Source organism: Chelmon rostratus, chromosome 12 (genome assembly GCF_017976325.1).
Source record: "Chelmon rostratus isolate fCheRos1 chromosome 12, fCheRos1.pri, whole genome shotgun sequence".
In the NCBI taxonomy this organism is placed as follows: domain Eukaryota; kingdom Metazoa; phylum Chordata; class Actinopteri; order Chaetodontiformes; family Chaetodontidae; genus Chelmon; species Chelmon rostratus.
The window spans coordinates 15,018,203-15,037,167 of NC_055669.1; the positions used below are offsets into that span (position 1 = coordinate 15,018,203).

General features: G+C 42.2%; 1 protein-coding gene across 1 annotated transcript in view; it reads right to left on the reverse strand.

The window, feature by feature from the left end:
• cdh2 (cadherin 2, type 1, N-cadherin (neuronal)) overlaps positions 1 to 18,965 on the reverse strand; it is a 58,566-nt gene that overhangs the window by 38,149 nt on the left and 1,452 nt on the right. Inside the window, exon 2 of the mRNA XM_041948427.1 lies at positions 18,497 to 18,605. Coding sequence (XP_041804361.1) covers positions 18,497 to 18,605 — 109 coding nt within the window. The remainder of the gene's footprint in view (positions 1 to 18,496; positions 18,606 to 18,965) is intronic.

Consider the following 18,965-nt stretch of genomic DNA (forward strand, 5'->3'; position numbering starts at 1 on the left):
ATGGCATGCTATATGAGATCACAGACAGCTGGCCAGCTGTGTCTGTTGATGCCGTAGAAACCCTTTCAAGCCCCTTCAACATATGGTTTGAATCAAGTACATCAGAGTCATACTGAGTTTTAAAAACAAGCAAAGGTTCCATGTATTTGCGAATGCTGAATTAATTAAAACACTGAAAAACATATCATAAAATGCATCTTGACATGTAGAAATGCTGACACTGTTCTTATGCGACCACATATTTCAAAAGCACAATTCAAAAGAGGGAAAAAAACACAGCCAAATGTTTCAGTGTTATCCAGCAACTGTTTTGAATTAAAACCTAAACAGCATTTGATCGTGAGGTTCACTGTAACTGCACAGTCCCATGCAATTTAAAATCAAGGATTTCACTGTATAATGTGGTGCTGAAGTAAAAAATTCTGTTCAGGTGGGAAATATTTAGGAAATCAGCTACCACCCCCCACCCCCATGTATAAGAGCTAAACCCCCCTTCATACACATGTTTAGACATAGACAGACATTAGCCACCATCTACCACTCACACAGAAGTAAAACCTAACTGCATCTTTACTGTATTGAGTGTGAAGGCCATCCTTTCTTTAAATGCATTATTCTGTTAGCGCCATTAAGTCCAGCTGTGCAACTTCCATTACTGAAGTGTCAAACAGGGTGCTGTTATATTCATTAACCCTGGAGGGGAACTAAAAACAGCAAACATAGCAAAATGGTAAATAAATGTTAACATGTTGTCTTGGGATCATGTTAAAAAACTAATGAGTCACTGATTGGAAGCCACTGTCCCTTTGACACTCAATAAACACAATATGAAGCAGATACTGAACACAGGCTCAACTCACATTAATCCAAATCAGTCTTGTGTAGTAGTGTATTGGGCACTCAAGTTGCCACCACTGTATACAACAATAATCCTGTATATATCAAATATATCATATATCAAAGCAAAGAGAACCCAGCATATGAACCCAGGTCAGAAAACTCATGCTGAACCTCTTCACACTAATGACAAAAACAGTATTTTTCCAGGCTGTTTCTCTGGTGTGAAATGTAAAACTTCTATGACCAGAAATGGGCAGTTGATATACTCAGATACAGTCTGGGAAAGGGCGTTGTCCATGAACCTCAGTGTGTTGCTCCATCTTGTGTTACATACACCCCCCATCCTTTGTGCACAGGGACAATAACAGCACTGGGGGGGGCTGCAGGGCTGACAGGGGGATCTGGTTACCTTCCCACTACCATAACAACATATGGAGGAAGCTCAGTTACATGACAACAGGTTCATCTTCCTATTTTTCTCTCTACGCTGTTGAGACGCCTCAGGACACTGATTGTTAAGCAGTAAACAAAAACACATATACAGGAGAGGGAGGGCGGTAGAATAGTAAGGCTCAACATATTCACAGACACATAATATCCACTTTAAGACGAGCGCAAGTGTCACACTGGCTTCAATCACTTCATTGTATCCACACTCACAAAAATCAACACACACATACTCAAAATAAACTGTGTGTGTGTAGGAAAATAATTGTATCATCCCTCTGTTTTGTACACTCATTTACATAATGTGGGCGTATAGGGGTCAAAGATCACCCCCATCACAAATCCCTTTGAGTGAGGACTCACAATGGGCAGGAGCTGAATGCTTTTAGCCTAGCGGCAAAGGGGAGTGCGGCTCCTCCCTTGGTGCTGCGTTCCTCCATCCCTATTCCCGCACCTCTGCTTCATCCCGTTATTCACTGAGTTCATCGTTCGAAAAGAATCTTACAGCCTGCACTGCACTGCAACCTGAAGCTGTTTGCATATCAGTTTTCGGCCAAGAGTAAGATGAGCTGTGGCAAAGAGGAGAGGAAACAGAATAAGGCAGAAAAAACCTTGTAAAACAAAGAGACAGAGGTGGGGGTAAAAGCAGAGAGCTCTACTAGTTGCTGTTTTATTGTATCCTGGTCCATGGCAGAAACTGTGGGGCTTCTTTCAGCTGACGAATTAAAAGACCCATCCATCAGAAACAGAGCTCAGTGTAGTCCCTGCAGACTGGCAAAGTGGGGACACTTTCCACTGTGCTGGCCAACACTCCTAAACCCAACTAGTGTAAATAAGATTTCCATTGGCACTCATTATGACCAGCATACAAACACGGCCCTAACATTCCACAGAAAAGAAAACAATGAAATTAAAGACATGGTGGGAAGGAGGATTTTTGCACACTCACCAAGCATTGCTAAGCAGAAAGTTTACTACCTTTTACCCTGAACAACATTCAGAGTGTTCATTATCTGAAAATGTCTAGTTCACATAAAGTTCATTCAGCATTAATTGGAGAGGACGGCATTATGAGGACATTAAATCACATTCCTTCCTTGAAAAGTACAGTTGTTGTTTTCCGGGTGGGACTTGAGCCTCAAAGACGGCTTTTGTGCCGGAAGCCTAATGATTAAGTATGCAGGCTTCTGTCAAAATAACAGCAGATATTTTAAAGTGTCTGCAACTGGGACACTAGCAGATACTGTGTTACATTCGGAGCTGGAAGGCCTGGGCAGGAAGGGGATAACGTGACAGCTGTAGCGACCCAGGATACCAGGAAGACCTGGAAGCACAAACATTTGCCTTTCTGCCTCACTGGAATCCACATTAGGAGGTCATCGGCATTACAGAAACCCCCAGACATGACCCGGTGGCAGCTGTGCACGGGAGTTTACAGCCCCAACACAAACAAGAGATAGGGTGTTCAGAGAGGGATGGGTGCTGCCATGCATGTGCAGCATGACACTGACACACTATCCCTGACAGTGTGCCTGCAGAAAATTAAATTATCATTTCATGACAGCCAGTTCCTTGGAACCAAGTACACATTTACGTATATTTACTAAGAAAGAGAGGATAAGGATGAGAAATGAGGCATGTGGTAACATGAGAGACCCCATTTGCATTGTAAATCAATCTGAATAACATCACCAGGGTCATGCGATCTTACACCAAATACTGAAATGTTTGATGTTGTCCTTGCATATGTCCCACTCAATCAAGCTAAGGTCTTCTGCCCAAGTAGACCAGTGGGAGCTGAGCTTTTAAGATCAATGTAACATATGGAACACACCAAAGTGTGAGGGAGTGGCGCCCAAGGGTTAGAGTCTAACACAGACAGGCAGCTGGTGCCGTGAGCTATGACAGCAGAGGATTCATGTGGAATTCAATTCCCCTCTTTACGTCTGTGGAATTGTGGGCAAATTGTGGAGCTTTTCTGGAAAGAACATTAAAGAGTTTTTTTACGGGTCTGCAAGCAGAGAGAGGGTCATTTTAATGAGTGGCAATGTCCAGCCCATGCTCCTCCTCACTTTAACTACATGCTGCTTCAAAGCCTACGTTGGACCCTCAGCTGCATCAGGGACATCTGGCCCCGCCATCTACAAACATGGCTCTTAATGGGCAATTACAAAGTCCAGGGGCCTGGGAATATGCTTCGATTTATAGTTCCAATGTATCCAAACCCAGAATCCTCTGTCTATCATGGCCACATTAGGTTATATGAGACAGGAGGCCCATCAGACCTAATAAGCCTTATCCTTTCCAGAGGATAGCCATTAAACTCCCCCCTACCGTGCCAGCCCAGCCATCAGCTTCCAGTCTAGTAAATTAAACAAATGAATGGCGTCCTCAGTATTACAATTAAAGCATAGAATAACATGAAACTATGAAGCTCATTAAAGCTCTACTCCATCTACACTCCAAGCAGAGCGCAGGAAAACTCAATTATAAATCATTTATAAGGCAGACATCCAATGTGTGTATTTTGTTTCAGCCTTTCAATGTCAGGCTCATATTCATCCTACTATATGCTGGTATCTGAGCCTTCTTGACGGGAGGGTGAGAGAGAGGCAGGTTACACAGAGCCATTTTAGTTGCCCCTGACAACCCATGGCTTTTGCCAAGTTGAGCCCTCTTCATTTAAGTTCCCCTCTTCTTCACTTCACTCTTCCTCCCACTTTTTTCAGTTGGGGGTCTCCTGCTTTTATTAAGCCCCCTCCCCCTTCCGTTACAAACACAAACGCGTTATCCATGTCAAATCCATTGGAGACAGCCCAGGAAAGTCAATATGGAGCCAATAGATTCTCTGCTTTCACTGTGGAACTCCTGAGGCAGGGAAGGCAAACACAACTGAATCTACCACGGACAGCTCAAAACAACTGTAACTACTTTTTAAAAAAAATCTAAGTCAAGAGTATATTTTTAGGGACAAGTCGGCATTAAAATAAAAAAAAAGATTCACTGCTATTTCTTCAAGGATTCAGTCTGTTTTTTTTTACCATCAATGTACAAGTAAATGAAAAAAAATTAAAGCCCCAGTCCTGAAATGAAAAGCTGGACATGTGAGAGAAAAGAAAGAACTCTTCTGTGTTTGAGTGTTAGTAAGCTCGGAGCCACTGAAAAGGGGATTTTTGTACAAACACATTAATCTGTGTACTTAATTGAAGTGTCTGAGCAAAGAGAAAATCCGGGAGACAAAGACCAGTATAATCGGTGAAAACAATTTATTCCTCCATTTCAATTGGGATGCAAAAATAAAAATACTGTTCAGCAATGATTCTGAGCAGTGTGTGAAATATCAGCTCAGGAGACAAAAACATGCTGCACAAATATAAAGTGTATCATGCCTTGTTTTCTGCAGTCTTTTTTAGCAATTAACACCTGCCAACAGCCTTTCACCCTCCTGTCCTGAGCCGCAGGTGTGAGGAGACCAATGTGTGACCTGATGAAAGACACACTGCTAGTTTAGTGCCAAACAGTCATTTCCCCTCACTGATAGGCCATTCTTTATTTAGCATAGCTAAATAAAACATATCGGCACCGACACTAAAAATAAACCCTTACCACCAGCACAGTCCACTGGTCACACATTAACCACAGAAAAATAGCTATTCCCTGCCTGGTATGATACTGACTCTTGGAATTAAACACATCAGACAGAAAACAGGAGAGGGAAAAGACTGAACATGGCATGAAACTGTGAATCACCACCTGTACGGCACTACTTCTCCCACTCTTCCTTCTGCTCACCCAATAGCCAGAACTCTAGAAGTGACAGTGAATACTAACAACGCAAGCTAGTGTCTCCTGGGCTTCTGTACAGCAGGCACGGCATAGAATCATAAATGAGCGACTTTGACGGAAAACGCATAGGCTTACAGAAAAAAAAGGGGTGAAGGATGAGCAGCAGAGGAGGCAATGAATTTAGAGGTTGGGGGATTTTCGATATGACAGGGGGTAGTTATTTGCTGGCAGCAGCAAGCCCTTTACCAACAAAGGGCCTTTCATATTTCCTGTGAACAGAGACAGAGACTCCCATTAATCCCGGAGGGAGGGCTCATCTCAGGCTTCTCCTTCGCACATAAATTACTCTTCTTATGCCCTTCCTCCCATTACTGCTCAGTGTTTACAGCATAAAGAGCAAAGAAAGAAAGTAGGGGAGCCAACCACACATCTTTAATGTGTTAGGCCACTCTTAAAAACAGTTATGTCGGTGCTAATTCATAACACATGTGCCAACATTTGCTTTGCTCCAAGCCACAGTCAGGAAGCTGTGGCAACCCCACTCTCTACGTCCCTCCTCTCATTCTGTCTCTCTATGTCTCATTTCTGTCTGTCTTTCTCATATGGGAGGAGTGAAAAAGCTCTGCCCAGCTGTCGCATTTTTGAGCAGATGAAACCCGCTCTGACGGGCAGAGAACATGCCAATCCCCACTTATCCCACACAGAATGGAGTTTAACAGTGGTGCACAGCTGCCTCCGTGCACATGCTTAGACCCCTTGGTGGTCTGGTGGAAGGCATGATAAGCGGCTAAGGAACCATCGTCTCGCCCGTGTGGCACGCTGGGAATGGATTTTCAAGAAGTGGAGGACAGAGCGAGAGAGAAATGGGGATGGGAATGGAGAGAGAGTAAGAGAGAAAAGGGGTAAAGAGGGACAGAAAAACTCACACTTATGCATGTGCCCAGTATCTGGACCGCCTTATTTCAAACAGACATAAATCAATGGTAGTGCAATTGCATTTTCCAAGTGCACTGCAGACGGACCAATAAAAGAAGGTTGGGGATCAGAGCATTGGGTGAGGAGAGGCTAGACAATGCATTGGCTGTTTCATAGAATACTGTTCCAGCTGTCAGCAGGATCCAACACCTAGTGCTGCACTCACACATAGTCTTTAATGCCTGCGACAGCCCTGTTCATAAGGTGCTCAGCGTGAGAGTGCTCTGGTTGTTAGTTTCTCTACCAATAAAAAAGGCCACACTGTTGAGACTGCACTGATTATGCTTGTATGGGACGCAAAAATGTGGAGGAATCACCTCATCTTCACATTGGGATGATCTGTCAAACGTATGACTCAGAATATTAATTTACTGATTTTTACTTTAGTCCCCAGCCTCTGGATTCAATGCTGTGAATAATTGTCAATATTCAAGTCTGAAGTCATAACAATGTGACGGCACTGCATGCTTGCATGTACTATATCCGTAGTCTGAAATCTCCAACACAAAAGTGGATTTTATTGTACTCTGTCTTGTATCATCAAATATCTATTACTGAAAAGCCACAGATTGCTTCCACACATCAACATGTAGCCTCCCGTGGGTCATGAATCTTTCCTCTTTAGATTGGTTTTATGTCAACGAAAAACCCAGAAATGCCCAGCGTAAGTATCTTCCAATTCAGAAGAACATGTGACTGTCTGTGGCAGGCAAAAATAAATACATTTAATATACAGCATTTCAGCTCATGAATAAATATTGTCTTTCAATCATCTACCCAATCTTTCAGTAATTGTATAAGAGGACAAAGTGTGCGAGTGTTGTCCACTACAGTCACTGCTCAGAATAAGCCTGGTAAATACAGAACAAAGCCTTGTTTGTGTCTTTTGACCTCAGCTCTCCCAGACAACACATTCTTGGTAGGACAGAGGGGAAACATTCAAACGGGTTCGCCACAGTTGTTTTTCCGCTATTTATCCAATAAGATCCCCTTTAGAAGACAAGCCGTGTGCGTGTGTGCACAATGGGGGTGGGGGGGTTGCTTTAAACAAACACTAAATCCTGAAGTAATAATGCCATGTCAACCTGATGGTTTATGTTCTTGGCAAGGCATCCACAGCATACTGTATTTAGGGCTGGTCTTGGCGAAAGGTGGTCTTTGTCGACTTGTAAGAGGATTGTCTTCCAAAATCTGTCAAACTGTTTCTCACAAAATTATTGTCCCTAAAAGCTTTCCCTATGCTTCAGGGATGAATAACGGCCAATGGCTCATAGTCCATCAAAGCAGAAACTTTGACTAGGCACATCTTAGTCGACTGAAACCCTGTTGACTAATGGACTCCAGGGAGCAGCAATGTTGTTCTTCTTCAAAGTTTGTGATTGACAGCTTTATCAACCACTGACAGGGATTTTAAAATTACATACAGTATTACATTAGAGCATGATGAGGATAAACAGGTAAAACGGATTTAATTATCCATTATACCGGTAACCACAGCAACACTTGAAGTGGTGAATTATGCCACCACGCTTTATGAGGTCTTTTTTCAACTTGCCTTGATTGCTAAAACAACCAAAGTTGATTTTATCCATCAAGTTGTGCTGCACCAATACTTCATGACAAATTCATTACCTTTAAACATTTAGAAAGTGCTCAGTGTAAAGAGCAGCGTTTAGTCTCAGGCCACAAACTGGCCCACACTGGTAACAACGCCAGTGGAAAGGCATCTTTGAAGATCTTACATTTTACATGGAAACAGGCGCCTCAAAGAAGAAGGACAGTGTAAAAAAATTTGAGCTTTATCTATTATGTTGTCAGCTTCTACTTGTCCAATGAGTTTACAGCACATACTGCAGAATTTTCCTAACTGAACTATGAGTGAACTTAAGCTTTGGAATGACAACCAGCATGATCATACCCTAGGTGCATGTTTCCCCCCATCAGCTGGCACCCACTTGTCCACAGTCCCCGCTCGAGGTATAAGCTTTTGCGATATGGAGATTTTCAGGTCCAAAATAGCCCTCCCACTCATACATACCCCTGTTGCCCACAGGCAAAGATAATGCTTTTTTCCATTTTGCACACACTGTACATTTTGATAAGTAGTCCACCTAAGCACACAAATAAGTCACCCTGGCAAACGAATATGGATTGCATTTACAAACAGCACACTCAAGCACGCAAAATTCACATGCATTAGGCCTTTTACCTCATCCTCTGGCTATGGCTATCTCGTTGCTAATAAACAAACACTTGAAAAATTCAACAAGCTCCTCTAAATTAATACTGCAGTGGAGGATGGCTATAGCAGCATCAGTGATTCTGTCTCTGTTCTCTAAATGAGGTTGTAGCTTAGCCTACTTGAGATTTCTGAGGTACATGTATACAATACAATATTAAAAATGTCCTTTAAGTTGGACCTCACCGGGGACGTCCTCTAATAACAAAAACACATTTATGGTACAAGTTCTCTCTTTTCATCTACTGCTTATTTCCACTGGGATGTGATTGTGGCCCTACGTACAAACAACGTATCAGACGGAGATAAGCTTCTCCAGAGTCAATAAAACTGGTTTTAGTTGAACCCCATAAGGGACCGGTATGATTATAAACACAAGTAGTGGAGCTGGAAAAAAATAACATCATAGCATGTTGATCCAATAAAAATGCATGCCTCCCTTGCCTCCCACCAGGTTTTACAGACTGGGAGCTCTGGGGGAGGACTGGGCAGAAATAACATGTGCTCAATCTTCTCTGTCCATGGCTCTGTTTCTCTGCAGTCCACACAACATTCTTTGCGTGCTTCATTTTATTCAAATGCTTTTCTGCCTGTTCGGCTTCCCTCCTTTGTCTTACAGCTATAAATGTACAAATAAATCACAAGCAAAGACAAAAAGATTTGTGAGTGAAATAAAACTGTGAAAGTCTTGTCTAGCAGTTCAAATTGCCTTCGCAAGAAAACTTTGATTAGGGATTCCGAGTCCACAAAATCCTTCATCTGATAATAATGACCTCGGTTCAAGATGTGCTGCTGTAATGTGTTTTGTGCTCCAAGTGTTAATCCTTCAGGCATTTCACGCATTGCACCCTGATCTCTCCCAGACAAATTCAGGGGAACATTACGATTCGGTGTAACTGCTGCTGTATGTGCACTCAATTTCTACTTTGGCAGAAGACAATTGGTCAAACAGTGTCAAAAATAAATGATTTAAATGAAAGAGAAAACGGTTGGATAAAGTTGTCCCCTAGGTTTGATTCAAAGCCCAGCTCTTTAATAAGCCCAATTCATTTTCCTCATGGGCCTGGCTCCCTCTATCACTAGTGACAGGCGTGAAAGGTCAATAACCTTGGCTCATAGCCCTCATATGGTTAGCAATGCCATAAATTAATGGTTGAGGCCGGTATTCCAAACTGTTCAAGTCAGCCGAAGGAAGCTTATCTTCTACAAAGGTCACAGTGCTTAGAACACTTAGTGTGAGAGTGAAGGGCTGACACAGGACCCATATAAGATAGAGTGTATTGCACTCTGCTGGAATCAGATGGAAGGTAGGGAAGCATGTGGAAACCTCTGTTACTGTTTGTTACGTTTGCAGAGTGTGCACTGATGTATTATGAGAAAAAAGCGCAAAAAACATTAGATGGAGCTTTGGCAAGTCTGTCAGTTTACAGAACTAATGTTATGGCTTTATAAAGCACCATTTTTGATACTGACATGGGATCAAATAACTCTCTGGAATGAGGAAAGGCTATGCTTTATTTGCTTTACTTATTATGGTTACAAATAGGAACACCTACGCTGTAGTGTAATGCAATAGCCTGCAAAAAGTACTACCTTGAAAGTTTGGGGTGAGACTACTTTTTCTCCTCCAAACACTGGGAGATTAGACCCTCAAGGCAGCAGAGATTTTCTGGTTGTTTATATGGCCTTGATTACTTCATCTGGGGTGTTATCTTCCAATGCTGCAGCCAGGATTTACTTACAATGTGCTTTTGACGGTCATCCTCATCTGGATAAATGTATCATCGTCACCCCCACTGGTGGGGTTTCCGTTTCTAATTTCAAGTTCCAATTTAGGGAGAAATTAGGAGTGTTTGGTTTAATGAAACTGATCTCCTGCTAATCCAAGCACAGCAATATTATTGCCATGTACGAACAAGATTTTAGTTAGGAATGTAAATATTGATTCAAGACAACAGTATTCAATAGTCATACAGCTTTAATGGACAGCAGCTCCCAGCTCACAACCTCGCACAAGAAGATTCTACCTGCCCAGGATAAAAGGGCAGAGAGCTCAAGAAAAGGAGAAACTGGTGAAGAAATTTAAACCGTTCAGAAGGTAAAGAGACTCGAATATTTTATTCAGGACTTCGAACAAACTATAGATAAAAAACTAAATATTTGACTTACATTTGTCAGGTGGCAAGAAGGAGAACTCTATTGGGATTCATATGCTGCTCTAACTTTTGACAGATTTATAAAAAGAACACTGTTTGCTGAGATGTTAGCTGTAACTCTGAAGAGTAAAACAACTGTTGTGAAGTTTAGTAGTGCAACTTGATGAATGAACACAGCCACCTCTACCAACACAGCCACTTCTACCAACACAGCCACTTCTACCAACTCATTTACATTTCATTGTACCTACATCTCCAGATACAAAGTTATTGACAACACGTGAAATTTCAATCAAAATCACATTCAAACTGATATGCCATATGCATTTGTCCATACACTCCATTGGTGCCGATTTGCCCTATACACAAGGTTATTTTATACAAGCTTGACTCAAAATGTTGGCAGAAATTAGCAGACCTTCATCTTGCAGCAACAGTTATACCCTTCAGTAAAAGTCTACCCCCCTCTAGCCCCTGTCCTGCTGAGCAGGCAATGCTACAGGAAATAAAGTGGCGACATGCTGCACGCTCTTTAATGCCTCAGTAAATATCGACAGAGGCAGAGATAATATAAACTCAGACAACGCAGGCCGCAGAGCGATACGTTGCTCACTGCCATTGTGTGCGCTCAAATGGAGGCAAGAAATTGCTGCAGGTCAATCATAATATCCGTGTGGTGATGGCAGACATCGGTGTCAGCAAGGCCTGGTGACACTAGATCACTTGTGACAAGTAATATGGTGGGCTACATATGCTTATCTGATGAGTCAACATTTTGGGGGGTGGGGGAGAGATGGAAGGCAATGTTCCCAATCACCAATCCAATCAAGATTCAACTAACAGATTTATTTACTACAAATAAAAGCAACAATGTTCTTTATTTTGTGAAAAAGCAACTGAATGATATGATCAATCGATTCTGTATGGGACCTTATTCATTTTATTCATATCCTGTCTCTCAGTGGGCATGGAAACACAAAGTACAAGTTGAAAAAAAAAAACACCACTGAAATCGCATATCACACTCATGACTGAAGCCACGAAGCAAACAAGGTCACTCCAAGAAACAAGCTCAATAGTAGAATAAAGGACTAAATGCTACAGTACTGTCCTTGCGTTACTCAATTAAGTCACATCAATCACTGTATAGAGCCAGGGGAGCTCCTCCATCTTAAAGCTCACATGCAGCAGGGGGAAGGGAGGGAGGAGAAGGGAGTGGTGGATGTGATAGAGGGTTGGATAAAAGGAGAAGAGAATGTCACGGGATACGACCTAGCGACTCATCAGAGGCTAGTGTCCAGAGAGGCGCTGGTGCGTTGAAATTGAAGCCTCTGCCGGAACACAATAGTTGGCGTGGCCTGCAGGAGGTAGACGTCTCTTCCCAGGCAGGATATTGGCCTTTGTGAACATGGTTACAGTATCTGGGTCAATTAACGTGTCCCTGCTTCAAATTTCTCTTTATTGTCAGAGGAATAATGGTGTGCCAATTCATGTAGCCTCCTGAACACAGCATGAGGTTTGTAAATGTGAGCTATGTGTGTCACTCGCATAGAGAAACAGGCTAAACACGAGGCTAGTTCTGTTTCTATTTTCTACATATGCTCAAACTATCTCATTAATATATTCATTTGAGTGTTGGCTTCCCTCTTTGACCCTGTGCACAAAGACGTTGTGTCTGTCTGCTGTCTTCTGTTCAGTGCTGCAAAATCTACATCCAGGCAGCCGCTGAATGCACTGCTGTCTAAAAGCAGCAAAGCTGAGGCTAAATTCAGCTAAATGTATTGCCTTACGAACAAAAGATTTAAGAAGAGAGAGAAAGTAGTGGCGACTGGGAGCGGCTTCCCTTCACATGTCTGTCGATGGAATACGTGAAGCCAAGGCACTCTGTACTCTCATCTACCTTAACATAATGAGAAAAACAAGCACGGCAGAGAGAAAAACTGAGGGCAAAATCGAACGGGGCTCTTGCACAATAAACAGCTGGGGCAACACTGCAAACAGAGCTTTCTTTGTAGAGACAGGATCTGTGAAAGAGATATGGAGTTGTTTGCTCTACCAGCCAAAAAAGGCTGTCGCACAGAAGAAAAATGGCCGTGGAATCCACAAATCAGTCCCTAGAAAAGTAAACAGTCCACTCCATAGTGCTGATGCATTGTCTTCTAGGTGCAAGCTGGCATTTTCTTTTCCACGCTGGTTCCAGCATTTCACTTGTGAAAAATAACACTAGCCTAGTTATAAGAAGGCATATATGCAGAAAGTCAGGTCAATACAGCTATTTATACACGGCCTCATTAAATAGCGGGGTCATCTTCTGCACTTCCTGGGTGTTCTTCACATTAAATAGGAACCAGTTTGCCACCTACACTACATCACGATTATTAAGACTGATCCCAGCTCCCTCTTGTGTCGTGACAAACAGGAAAGGATTGTTTTGGAAAAATAAATAAATCTTTTTTCTTTTGACAGTCTTTTTAGATGGAAGCACACACATCAATTTTAAAACCTTGGTAATACGGCATCACGGACAAAGGGGCCCAGGTGTGATCTAGAGCCAAATAACCCATAAAACCCATCTAACCTTCACATGACTGTGTGAGGGAGCAATATAGTGAAAGGTCTGCTTTTCAGATGTGTATCCTGTCCCGGTAGATCATGATAGACAATGAAATTTTGATTTAGCAAATCTAGTTAAACATAACCTTGTGAAAAACAAAAGACAAGGTGCATTAAACAGATGATACAGCATGGTGTGACTGCTGCATTTCAGTCACATCTTGCAGTGATAGAGGCAGCCTAGGTCAATTATTAGCCTTTACCAACAGCAAGTTAGAGAAGTCTCTGTTACCAGGAGCCGCCCATACACTTCTAAGAGCCGTCTGGTTTGAACAAGCTAATTATATGCCAAGGACAAACCCCCCACACACTGACACAGGCACGAGAGAGAAACACCTTAACTGCTGCCCAATGTCAGAGCCACACACTCTTAGATGCCAATAGCACAGGGCAGGGCCTGTAGCTGATAAGAGCGATATGAACAGAGGTGATGAGAAGGCATCAGGATAATGTCAGTCCTCCACAAAATACTTTATCTACATTTCGCCATTGTTCAAGTACCTGTCTGCCTCCAAATATGTCAGGATTATTTTCAGACTACACTTTGGTTTGATTTAGAATTAGGAGCCTAAAAAGGTCATACATCAATAAAATATGTCCTATCCTGTCATGCCACCCAGCAGGTTCAGAAAGCACACCCGCAAATTAGTCACAGACGGATGCAGTTGCTTTAATATGCTAACATTATGATTTTATTTTTACGATAGAGCCTTTGGACTGCAACGGAACTGTGATCTTCTAACAAATGGTTGTGGCAGCCCCATCACTAGCTCTCAACCAACTCTGCTGCCTTGTTATACTGTAGGCAAACTGCATCAAAGGTTACTTTCCAAAACCATATACTGCCAAGATTCAATCTGCCATCACAATATGTGGTGGTTATCTAGGCCATGGCGCTCCCAGGAAAAAAACAAGACACAATGACAGGGAGATGAAAATAAATTTATGCAGGCTGATAACAATAAAGAATAAAACAAATTCTACCCCAACCCGCCGGTGATGCTTTAGCTGGGAATTGGAGCGCAGCCTTCATTACAACATATTGATCACTGCAAACAAAGACCCTGGATTCATTGATCCACTTCCAGAAAAAAAGAGGGGGGATGGGGTCAATGAACTGCTTTTACGAATAAACTTACAGTGAAACTGCTGCCTTAGCTTATAAAAATGAAGGAGACCTGGTGTGTGAAACCCCACCAAAAAGAAAAAGATGATCATGGGGTTGCCCCTGATGTCCCACAATGACAAAGAGAATATGTGAAACATGCAGAGGCTGCTATACAATTAAAGAGGAAGAGCTTCACAGGGTCTCATGTTGCTCTTCATTTTTCTCATCTGCTGCATGATGGCTCCTCTGTGCCCAAGGATCTCATCTTGAACAGGGATTTGATTATTAAGAAAGTCATGTCTGGCTATTGAATTATTCAGCATTGGCACAGACATCAATGCAGACCTCATACACCTCAAACATAAAGATCTGAACGGCAGACATTCTTTTTCTGACACTGTGGGCTTCAGCAGATATTCTGTTCCAGACTATTCCTCTACCTATACTGAATATTTCAATAAACAACAGAGCTACATAATATTAAAACTGCAATGTTCCAGAGACAATCCTTGGCAAGTACCACAAGGGCTATAATCCTCATTTACTGCCCATCATTCTATAAAAATACTGACAAACTTGCACTGCAAACTGCGTGAAAATTTTCTAGAATTTGCCTACGTCTCACCCAAGTGATGAACGACCGGCTTTGTAGGTCACGACAACATGAGGTAGGGGTTCTGTGCATTTGACGGCCTCTCTGGTGACAGGTCAGGACCTCTTTGGCTGTTCTTCATTCATCTATATCTCACCAGGAAACCCCCACCAGCCTCTTCCCAAATCCGTGGGCAGCAAAAAAAAAGAGTATGTTGCTGAGCTCTTGGCCCAGTTTACAGGAGAGGGTCGAGTAGGGTCACGTCTCACCAAACACTGGGGCCCCTTAAACACATCTGAGTGGCCCCAGCTGTACCCAGGACCATCAGAATCTTAACAGAGCGCAGAGAACCAGAACAACATAAAAATGGGTTCAAACAGAATTCAGGGTTTTGCTAATACAATGTTTTGCTTGTCAAAAGGGTGAAATTTGGTTTGTTTAAAAGGTTTGCCTTAAACAAACACAAAAAAGAGTGGTAATTATACTTAATGATAGATTAACTGAAAATCCTGAGATATATATAACCCAAGAGAGGTTTCCAGTTCATGTTCTCTTTGCTGACGTTGACATTAATTGCTTCAATCACATTATTTAACTGGTCAACTGTAAATCCCTCCCCCCCAACTCATCTCTGGAGCCAGCTCACTGGACCCTCTTGACATGCTCACATTTAATGCACTTGAACCGAGGCTAAAGCAGACTATAGACATACTTCTCTTTCATCACCAGAGCTCACATAATTGTCACGGAAAAGAAGTCAAACACAGGCTGTGGGGTGGAGGAAAGAAAAATGAAAGCAGAATAGATGGTTGGGGGTAGGGATAGCAGAACAGCAGCATAAGAGAGTATATTAAGCTCAATTAGGCTTTCGGGCTTTTCATTAACCCAGTTTTTAGGGAGGGAAACCTCTGCTGAATAATGCTGCGAGTCTGACTCACTTTGCAACCATGCTTTAAAGGGCTCATCTGGAAAAAAAACTGCACAATGTGTGTCAGCTCTCCTAAGCCACCAGAATTCCATTAGACACCCAGGGGCAAACCACCCGCAGCCGCAGCCTACCTGAAATTAAATGCAATTTAGTAAAACAAGTCACTTTATCAAGCGACTAAACAAGATAAGAGGAAACACTGCACAAATGTTTCTAGACTTCAGTTGCTTTCATTTGTATAATGGTCTGATAATAAATAACTATGTTTGGTCATTTCTCTCCACTCATTATCAAGCCAGAGCAGATATTCAAAAATTAAAAGTAAGGTCTTGCAGGCCCTAGAGGGTAGACAGTGGGTAACCTCCTAAGCCTGATGTGGTTTTGCATTTGCAAACAATCAGCATAACCTCCCTTTCATGGATTATTGGAGGGGACTTCTCATAGAATAACAATTGTCCTTCTGGGTTTTTCTCTTTAACTTTGAAGTGATGCATTTTAAGTAATCTATCCAAATCAGTGGGACATCACCTGGCCAGGAAACTTTTTAAGTCTATTTTGGACTTAAACATTTTTTAACTTGGAATGTGATTAAATCCTAGAATGAAATAGTAATATTAACTGGTTGGCCACAATTGCCATCATCAAATTCACAGGATGTCTTTAATTTACTGCATACAATGTCAACTGTTTACATGTGAACTGCCACTATTTCCTGGTTCTACAGACCTCAGGATGTGTATTCTCTTAATCAGTAACCAAGAAGAGACTCCAATTAGATGGGACAAAGATATCTAACAGCTCACCCCGCTGTGTCTCTTGCATATTCTGGGGTCAAAAGAATACAATATGAGCAACAGACTCACATTACTGACACCTTACACAATGTACTGATAGCATTACATAGTCAAGCACATCATATTTCAAATAACCAATAACTTAAGGAGTCTTAAGTCATTGGAGTCATCGGAATTAGCCTACTGGGTTATTTATAACATGACAAAGCCTATGTGTTCGTGCTTTCAGGTATAGTTAATAAAATGACTCCAAGGATATTAATTCAATGCCTTTCTAGTCATTAACTAAGGCCTTTAAGGGCACAATTGACAAAGTTAATGAAATGCAAGGAAACATAAAGCATTAGCCCACTACATGCAGCTATAGAAGCCTCCATTTGTGGAAAAAAAAAAACTCAGCTCCTGGTCACAGACAATATGCCAAAACAGCATGGCGAAAGAGAAGTTGAAAAACTTCAGGCATACTCCCCACGCTGTGGAGGCTTTGTCTTTCAAAACATGCCACAGGAGCTTTTCATTAGAGAATGCGGTTTCATTAACATCATCCCACGCTGCTGAGCCCTGCTGCATTACAATGACACAGGAGTACCCCTCTCTGTCAAGGAAATCTCCACAGAGCAACAGCTCACTGGGGGAGGGGATGGTAGAGAAAAGAGGAGAGGGGGTTGTGCAGGGGGGGGCAAACAAAAGGGAACCTGATTACCCCCGGTCACGGCTCATCCACAAGCCAACAGAGGGAAATCCATCACCTGCAGGATCAAACAGAAACTTGTGCACAAGGTAAAGCCCAGTGAAAGCTGTACCCACCCACCTAAACACTCTCTTCCCTCTCTCCTTTCTTCTCTCGTCATTGCTACCCCCCCCATCACCACCACCTCTCTGACTCACACCAACGGCAGCATGCAAGTTTTAGACACACACTGTGAAATCCAACACAAGTGAGAATGTTTTCTGGTCCGAATGACCTCAAGGCTCTAACCTCTCTAATGGCACACTGGTGATATAATCCAGTTTTTATTACCGTCTGTAAGCCTGCGTACCGTTTCACAGTAGCTGCATCCTCATTTTGCTTATATTAAACTCCAAAGAGGCAGTATTGGTCATGCCTGCTGCAATGTAATGGACTACTGCAAAAAATCATTATTTTCCACTTTATTGTTTGCACCAGGTTATATATTTGAAAAAAATACAAACCTACTACAGCTATGTGTCCCACAGAAGGACGATTGCTGTAACAAACATTTTGAAAGATACTTAAATTGCTGTTATTACTGCCATTGAGTGGTCTTAGCAGTGTAACACTGCAATTTGACACAATACCATATTATTCTAGTAGGAATCTTTGAGCAAGAAACTGTTGAAAGTAAGAGACAGAAATCTTTCTTGCATATGGTTTGAATCTGTACTGAAGTAATATTAAATTAGGACAAGACAAATGCAAAATGGTCACACACAATAGTGGAAATAATTCAATTCACCAGCACAAGGAATTGAAAGTTTAATAGCTTGGCTATTTGCTTGATTAAAGTTGCATAAGTATTCAAATGTGTGGGTAATTGATTTTTATTCATTGCAATAAGAAGTGCCCCTAGTGCAATCAACAAAGTTTTCCTACTTTTAATGACAAAGCCAGCCAGTAAATATTCGTCTCAACAAAATGCAAATTACAAAAACACTAACCGTTTAGCGACAATGTATGACCTAGCATTTAATGAACAATCCAGTTATGTTTGTGTGTGCTTTGAAGGAAAACACAGCATGTAAGCAAAATGGACAGGAGCTATATAAAGTTGAATTGCATTTGAGCTGGTTTACAAGGCAAACTACACGACTTGCAATACCACACAGCTACACTGAAGCTAATTGTTTAAATATGTCAGGCTTGTTCTGATCCTCCCTGAAATGTTAACACATGGAGGCAAGCTCGCACGGCTGATATGCACGCCAACACACTCGCTCAAACACAGACATAACAAGAATCCAGCCTGGAACAGAACTAGAAATATTTCCCCACTCACCGTTGAAAAGGGGCTGTCCTTTCTCTGTGATATCTGGCACCACAACCTTGTACACATCTTCAGAGAAGCCTGGCCTGCATGGTGGGGTGCCCCTGCCCTCTGCTGCAATCTGTGATGGTGGGGGGAGGGGGGGGGGCAACAATGAGTCATAAATCAACCTTCAAAAATGCACTCTGTTGCCTCCAAAAACCTCTTGGTCACGTTCTGAACTCCCCACAGTTGTATAAAGGCATCTGTTGTTTTTATAGCAGGGACCGCAATTAGGATAATGAGGCCAAAAGGGTTAAGCATTAGCCAAAAAGCATGGCTAGGCAAGAACAAGCCCCATTTGTCCCCCAGGAGAGGCCCAGGCACAGGGAAGGGTTATGACCAATTCTCTCGGTCGGCCCCTCTGATCAACACAACACTCTGGACAAACACTTCACTTTGAAGTACAGGAGCAAGGGAATAAAAAGTAAATGCTAACGAT